This window comes from Ursus maritimus, unplaced genomic scaffold (assembly GCF_017311325.1).
Source record: "Ursus maritimus isolate PB19 unplaced genomic scaffold, ASM1731132v1 scaffold_6, whole genome shotgun sequence".
NCBI classification, from domain to species: Eukaryota; Metazoa; Chordata; class Mammalia; order Carnivora; family Ursidae; genus Ursus; species Ursus maritimus.
The window spans coordinates 48516396-48524573 of record NW_024426774.1 but is presented as its reverse complement, the minus strand read 5'-3'; the positions used below and the strand labels follow the sequence as shown (position 1 = coordinate 48524573).

The 8178-nt window shown below is 56.6% G+C and overlaps 1 protein-coding gene across 2 annotated transcripts in view; it reads left to right on the top strand.

Annotated features, from left to right (window-relative positions):
* EMX1 (empty spiracles homeobox 1) overlaps positions 1-4849 on the top strand; it is a 15877-nt gene extending 11028 nt beyond the window's left edge. For both annotated transcript variants that reach the window (XM_040622845.1, XM_040622846.1), the window contains exon 3: positions 4682-4849. In XM_040622845.1, the coding sequence (XP_040478779.1) occupies positions 4682-4849 (168 nt within the window). The remainder of the gene's footprint in view (positions 1-4681) is intronic.
* Positions 4850-8178: the final 3329 nt, after the last annotated feature.

The following is an 8178-nucleotide window of genomic DNA, read 5'->3' as shown; positions in this document are numbered from 1 at the left end:
CTGCTCTGAAAAACTGCTTTTTAGGGGATGGATGAGAAGGAGATATCCAAATGACTTGAATTTTAGGGAATGGTCACGAGGCCTTTGTTGCTAGCTCACTGTTGGTTCTGAGACGGACTCACCCCTTCTCCAAGTCTTGGCTCTTCTCCAAGAATGTCTGCATCAGTCAAGTTCTAGAGTCCAGTGGGAGGCAGGACAGGGCAGGGGAAGTAAGGGAGACTGGAGTGGTTCCCTAGGGCCTCATCCTGAGGAGGCAGCCGACTGTACTGTCTGTCTGAGAGTGAGGGCACGCAGCCGTGATGGGCTGGCAGAGGAGGAGACAAGAAGGCTTAGGATGAGTTGGGCTATGGCTGATGTGGAGTCAGAGGTGGCCTCATTTGGTGGGCATAGCATGGCATTGGGCTTGACCCTGAAAGTGGGAGTAACTCATATGATCAGATAATAGGAAATGGATCCCCAGCAGAGAGGGGTATTACCTTGATAGGGTGTTTGAACTCCTTGAGGACAAGTATTCTCCTGAAAGTATGCAGGCAGGAGCCACAGACTCTTCCATTTGGGATGGGCTAAAGTTGGGGACCAGTGGAAACAAAGGGATCCAAATCTGGGTCATTCAAATAGGTTATTCAAAAGTAAAGTCTGAAATAATTGGCTGGAGCTGTAGTTTGCTTGCATGTTAGTTTCTTTGTCCATTCACTTGCTCGTTAATACATGCACACCTTCATTCATCAGTGTATACATACAGCAGTCAGTCCTCTCATACATTAATGCATGCATGTGCTCATTCATTCATCCACAGCACCTTCCTCATTCTGTTTCACTCATGCTGACCCTTGTGCCTCCCAACAATAGGTCTCCCTCCCTCCCCCAGATTCTCCGTAGGAGTGGTTCATCTAATCCACCACATGGAGAATTAAGAATTGACCCTGTCGTAGAAGTGTCCACTGAACTATGCCTAAAAAGAACCCCATCTCTCCAGCAATTGCACTTCCCAAACCCTCCACCATTGATTTTCTTGGGCTCTCCAGTTCTCACCTAGGCACCTCTTGCCACTGGCGCAGTGCCAAGTCACTCCACCTGTGCCCAACTTGCTGAACAGACTGGAACGTGCCCACGGGGACTCTAGCGTGGACTACTACACCACTTTGGTTCTCCAGGTTCTGACAGCCTGACGAGGAGACAGAGGTTCGGGCAAATAAATGAACGCACTGTTCGGGTCACTGTTGCAGGACAGGGAAAATGACTAAGGGAGCACAGACAGGCAGTGGGGCAGGTCCAGCCCAGGAGCATCTGGGCAGGGTTTTGAAGGCTGAGTAAGAGTACCCCAGGGGGGATAACTCAGGCAAAAGTGGAGAAGCTTGGAAGGAACTAGCTTCTCTGCAAAACTGAGACACTCAGTGAGGCAGGGACTTGGGAGACCACAAGGAAGCTCTCTCCAAACCCAGAGGAGTCGGAGATGGGGGAGGGGTTCCTCAGCCAACATCCCAACTGTGCCTGCAGGGGCTAGTGTGCGGGAATGGTGGGGAGGCAGGCGCAGAACAGACCCAGCCTCGTAACACTAGCTCCCACAGAGCTGGGAGCCACACTGTATGACCTGGCTCCTTTCTAGGGCCTCTGTCCTCCAGGGAAAGGGCTCTTGGGCGACCCCAGATTGCCCTGCTGGGTTACAGAGGTGATGGGGTGTCACTCTTGCCTCCGACTACACTCAGAGCCCAATTCTTTTTCTTTTTTCTCAGTAAAAAAGAACTATTAATTGTTATCAGTAATACATTAAAGACAGAAAAGTGGAAAGAAGAAAGCAATGTCACCCACACTTTATGTACATTTCCTTCTAGTCTTTTCCCCCATGCATAGATTTTGTTTTCCCATGGTTGTGATCACACTGTGCCCAAACTGCATCCTGCCCTTTTCACTGATATTATTAAGTCATAAGCATCCCCCTGTTATTACAGTCTTTGTAAACAGCATCTGGTCACTCAGCCTAAGGCTGTTCACAAGATAGCCAGTCTGCCTAGGGAGACAGTTTACCTCCCTGTTTCTAGAAAGCTGCCTCCTTGACCCCGGTCGTTTAAATGGAGAAAATATTCAGGATTACCTTGCATTTGGGTATGCCTGGAAAGCTGGCCCTGGCCTGAAAACATAGCCTGCGCCCGGAGCTCCACCATCGGAAACTTTCCTTCTTTGGGTCAGTGTTGTGGGGCAAGGGTGGCAGGCTGAGTCCATCCCACTACAGACTAGTCTCCATCCTGAAAGGAGACTCGGAGTGTGTGGGAGAGAGAAGGTGCAGAAAGGGGCCGGCTGTCCCGGTGTTGCCCAGAGTTTCCCCAGATCGCCCCATCACTAAGCTGGGCGCGCCTAGCCCTCAGCCAGCCCCTTGGGCTCTCAGGAATGCCGCTCCAGCCCCACATCCAGGCCTGAGTCACGCACGTGCCTTGCACAGGCGCTCACCCACCTGCTGGCTGTTGTAGTGTCCGTGGGCTCTAGCAGGTGGTGGGGGCCAGGCAGGGGCCCGACGCGGTTGTGCCGAGAACCACCCAGGGCCCAGCCCGCCCTGTACCCAAGGAAAGGTGGTTATGGGATCTAGAAGTCTTGCACCCGAAGTGTCTACCAATTTTCCCTTGTCTGTTTGAGGTGAGACATGCAGGCGATGGGTTTGCACCCTGCCTTAGAGACGAGGGAAGAAGATTTTCCTCTTACACCATCCATGTGCCTCATTTCTTCCTGGCCCTGGTGGCTGCCCCACCCCCACCCAGTGCTCTAAAATTAAAGGGCATGGCGGACCCTGGGGGGGGAGGTTCTATTAGGGGAAGCCTTGGATTGCGTCGGCTCCATGAAGGGAGGTAGTGTCTGGAAAGTGCGAAGATCAGAACGTCCTGGGCAGGAAGCTGCTCCCTGGGCCCCGATGCAGGCCTGCTTTTGGCTGCCACTGCCTAGCTTTTCCGCCTTTCTCAGGGACTAGCAGCTGCACTGGGTCGCTTTCTGAGTACTGCCCCTGGCACCACCCAGGGCTCAAGGATCTTCCCTCAGCAGTCCCCGCCGCTGCCAACACCCAGGTGCTCACCATCACTCCACACACACAGGACTTCCCACTCACCACTGCCAAGGACACCATGGGTCACCCAGCGATAGCCGGCAGCAACCTACTGGCTTTGTAAACGAGCTGTCATTTTTAGGAAACCATCCCTGTCTCGTAACCCTGCCATCTCTGTGTCACCTTCCCCAGGGACCTTCTGGAGCAAAAGCCCAGGAGATGCCCTGGAGCTGCAAAGGCCCCAGAAAACCTCTCTCCTGTGGATGAGGGGCTTAAACCCAGAGTGGGGAAGGAACTTAGCAAAGGATCAGCACCCAGGCCCACTGTCACCCACCTGAGGGTGGGGTTGGGGGGATGGCCTGGCTCTGCAAGGCCAAGTAAAGAACTGCAAGGTCAGGAGGAGTTGATAGACTGAGTGAGGCTTCCTCCACAGTCCTCGAACGCTAAGTCTAGTTAGGGAGCTGGGATCGGCCTCCTTAATCATGCACGAGAGGATGTTAAAGGCTGTATCCTGGACACTGAGCAAATGCTGGGGGAGGTGGGAGAAGTGAGGGGTGATGAGAGATACGGCTAAATCTGGGGAGGCTTCCTGGAGGCGGTGAGCTTAGCATTATTGACCTGTCCCTCCAAGCCCCCACGACCCACCACAGAAGACACTTGTCTGCTTTTGAACCCTCCCCTTGTCAGGACTCTCACTGCCTGACACAGAAGTGGGGAGCCCTCTCTGTTTAAAGAGGAGCTCACTTCTGCACCCTGCGATTTCTCCTATGTAACCTGTTTCCATATTTGAATGGGCTGCAGAGGCCAGCACTTTGGGGACAGGAAGTTTAGAGCACTGCCCTACTTGGGACTGCAGACACCCCTATGTCTAAGAAGGAGGAGGCCTCATTGGTGGGTTTCAGACTACCCTGAGTAGCTACCCCCCTGACGGACCAGCCTTCCTACCTGCCCAGTTCAACCTCTGATGTGGGAGGGAGGGAATCCCACCTGACATTGCTCACAGGGTCCCCTGGAGAAACTGACTGACCTAGATGGTGTGTGAATTGGAAATTTGAGTGGCAGGGTCTGTGACCCTAGGTGTGCTCTGGCTATCCCAGGCACCGCTCTTGGTGTGGACATCACCTCCTGGTTATGTAGCCATGTCCACTCTGCCTCTTTGTGCTGCAAAGATCGTAGGGTGGCCGGGGGTGAGGGGGGCACATCAGGCCCACAGGGCGCTTACCAGGACTCATGCGATGGCTTTTCACACGTTCGCCTACTTACTGTTTACCTCAACCGTGGGAAAGAGCGATTATTATTTCTTCTCTAGAAACGGGTAGGGACCCAGGTCTGCTGGGCTCCAGAGCCTGGACGCCTCCTCTCTACCGTGCTGCGGCTACAGGATGCTTGGCAGCTCCGTGATGCTCCCTTCCCTCTGTGAGAGGGACTGGAAGATGGCCCCTCTCGGCCCACTGTGCCCTCTCCCTGCCCGACCTCGTTCACTTCTGGAAGCGTAGTCTTTCAGACCCAGCAGGTGGCACCTGGCCAGAGGAGAGGACCCTGGCCCTGGTTTCCCCACCTGGCTCCCAGCTCAGCCTGGGTGCTGAGATCCCAGTGGCCGCTCTGGGGGCCTCCTGGGTGTTTCTTACTTCTGCCCCTCCCTCCCTGGCCCAGGTGAAGGTGTGGTTCCAGAACCGGAGGACAAAGTACAAGCGGCAGAAGCTGGAGGAAGAGGGGCCCGAGTCTGAGCAGAAGAAGAAGGGCTCCCACCACATCAACCGGTGGCGCATTGCCACGAAGCAGGCCAACGGGGAGGACATCGATGTCACCTCCAATGACTAGGGTGGGCAGCCACGGATCCGTGAGGGCAGAGCATCTGCTCGCTGCTGGCCAGGCCCCCGGGTGGGCCCAGCTGGACTCTGGCCGCTCCCCCGCCAGGCTTCGGGGAGGCCTGAGTCGCGGCCCCACAGGGCTTGGAGCCTGGGGCCACCACTGACAGAGGGACAAGAAATGGGCCGGCTGAGGCCTGGGACTCCTCCACCTTCTCCTCAGAGAGCCCGCCTGCCTGAGCAGGCCGCCAGCCGCAGCAGCCTCCCAGCCACTCTCCACTTCTCTTATCTCCTGTTTGTTTTGATGCGTTTCTGTTTTAATTTATTTTCCAGGCACCCGCTGTAGTTCTTAGTGATCCCCTTGTACCTCCCTTCCCTATGGGAATAATAAAAGTCTCTCTCTTAATGACACGGGCATCCAGCTCCGCCCCCAGAGCCTGTGAGCCTGGGGGGTGGATTCCGGCTCTGGGGACCAGTGGGGACTGGCCGAGCAAGCTTGTACAGCGCCTGGGAGCCTGGGGTGGGGCCTGGGAGACTCAACTCATTAACTTTTCTCCTTTGTTGGTGGTCTACCCTGATCTCTAGCTCCAGCTATAGGGCAAGGGAAACTGAGGCTAGACAGGGGGAAGGACTACCCTGTGTCTTAAGGGAGGCCATCTAGGCTCAGGTCTCCCCATGCTTGTTGAGCAGTGGGAAACAGGCCCGTGTGGCTTAGGGGAGAGACAGAACTTGCCCACTGCTGCGTGCTGAGAGACTGGCGGCTCCTCCAATTCAGGAGAAACTAGAAGGAGAAAGGAATATTGGGAGCTGGGGGCAGGGCACCATTCACAGAAGTTGACCGTCCCAGCCTCAGGTTCTGGCCCCACTGGAACGCTCACTCATCCCCGGAGAACCCCCCTCCCCACCCCCGGTACAGATGAAAGCTTCCAAGGCAGGGCGTAAGGCTGAGCCTATAACCTGTCCCCAGGGACGCAGGGCCTCTAGCCGGGAAGAAGCAGCAAGGCAGGGCCTGCCTGAGCGCTCTAGGTCACCTGCCCTTCCTCTCATCCACTTCCCTTTCCTGCTGTCACACGTCAAGTTTCCTTCATCCTAAAGAGCAAGACCGGTATTCCTAACAACCTTTCCCTATGACATCCAGACCTGTCTCTACTTCTTCACCTCCCATGTGCTCACCAACCCTCTGCTAACGATGATGATATCACCAAACACCAGTTGCCACCACCCCTGGGGGGCCAAACTCTGCTGCCTCCTGTTTGGCTTCACCTACACCCCGATCTTCCAGCCGTTCCCTCCTCGACTCCCACACCCCTCCCTGCCTTCATGCCGGTGCCTCTGACACTGTCACCTGTGTCTCTGAGTCCTCCCGTCTCGTCCTTGCCTCGTCGCCCCTGTCCACTGTGGGGCCAGTCCTTGCGCCTCCTGCCTCTTCACTGTGCCCTCCACCTGGGGCTTCACGTCCATGCCCAGGACTTCTCCTGGCTCCCTAGGCTCCCTCCAGCCGACCTCTGCCGAGCTGCAGACCCACCGAGCCAGCCGCCCCCATCTGCTGCACTCCAGGCCCCCTGGCACCTCGAACCCAACGCGTTCACAGCTGACTCATCTCCCCACCTGTTCTCCTCCAGGATTGCCCACCTTGGCAAACGGCCAAGGTTTCTTCTACCTTGGGAAGCAGCGTACATGGCTCCTGGGGGGTGGGGAGGAGAGGGAAGGGAAGGAGTGGTAGGCATAATGAGGTTTGTGTGGATGTCAGAGATGAGGGCCCTCCATCTGGGGCCTCATGGCTAGGGTTCTCTTCCTTGAGCCCCCACTCACCCCCACTTCTTTCCCAGCCTTGGCCTCACCTACCTCACTCCTGGTGCCCTCAGCTTCGGTCTCGCCCGTGTCATCCCTATCCCCCAGTGAGCCGTGGGTTTTGCCTGTGCTGTGCCTTTGCTTATGTTTCTCTTGGCTCCTGGAATGTGCTGGGGGCTTGATCGGTGTTGACGTCAATGCTGGAGACTTGCTGCCTGGGGCACATGCAGGGATCCAAGCACAGAAGGTCCTTTTGCTGGGACTGTCAGCATCTCACTCGGGTCCAGTCAATGCTAGAAACCAAAGGGCTCTCTTCCATCCCAAGGCCCCTCCCCATCCCATCCACCAGGAAACACATTCCTCGCATCTTGAAAATCCTAACCTCAGGGTGCATCTCTCACTGCCAAGCAGGTGGATAACCTCTGGGGAGCATGTGCACACAGGTGGGGTGAGGCGGAGAAGGGGAGGCATCCTTTTGGCACCGGTGGGGGCAGAGGAACGGGGGAGCTGCTCCTCTCAAGATTCTCTCGCTTGGTGGGGGAGGGGGTGCATGAGGATCACAGCAGAGCAGCCCCTGTCATCCAGATAAAGGGCTGGAAAGGACCCAAGGAAACCTGCCAATCTTCCTAGGCCGGGCCTGCGAGGGGCGGGGCGGGAGTCCCCACCGCACTCCCATCCATCCCCCGTGTTGTGCCTCTCCCTGCAGACGGTAAATATTGGTGTTGTGACTTCATTAATAAAGGCTTCTGTGAGCCTGAAAAACATGGAATCAGGATGAACTATTTTCTGAGCTGCCGGCTTGCCAGGTTTGCTAATTTGGGAGTTTTTGGGCCCTCTCCAGGGAACAAACCAAAGTTTCTCTCGAAGAGGCACAGATGCAGCCGGGAAGGGGAGAAGAAGCCGAGGAATGATGCTCCCGTCCCTCCTCGACTGCTCCTTCCTCTTAGAGATCAGGGCCCTGCAGGTGGACAGGTGCACAGGGGCCGCTTGGCCAGGCTTCCCCAGAATGAGCCTGGCGGTGTCAGGTCCTCTCCGCGGGGCTGGCCTCCCAGGGCCTGCAGAGTCAGACGGCTGAGGTACTGATGACGAGACAACCCCACGCTGCATGTGGCTTAAGTGGAGGGAACACGGGGCAGCTGTTCTTAACTCACGGGGCCCAAGCCGTGTGCCTCAGCTTCAGGGAGTGATCTTTACACTCCTCTCGTCCGTGGAACTTTCCGAGATTAGTCCCCACAGCTCCGTAGCTGCATGGCTTGTGCTCTTAGCATCTCTGCACTTGGTTTTCACCAACTCCTCCTCAGGGGTGCTGTGATTGCTTCCCATGGGGCTTCACGGAACCCTTGCCTCGGGAACTGGGTTCTGCCCAGGAGGGAGCCAGGCGGGGGCCCGCAGGCCTCTGCTGGAGCCCCTGCTCCCGGGCAGCCATGCAGGGGGAGGGGCAGGGAGGCCAGCAGGCTGAGTGGTGCAGGCCCAGCCAGCTTTCCTGTCAGACAGGCGCTGCCAATGCGGAGCCAGACATCGGGAACAGGTTTAACCAATTACCCGAGCGCC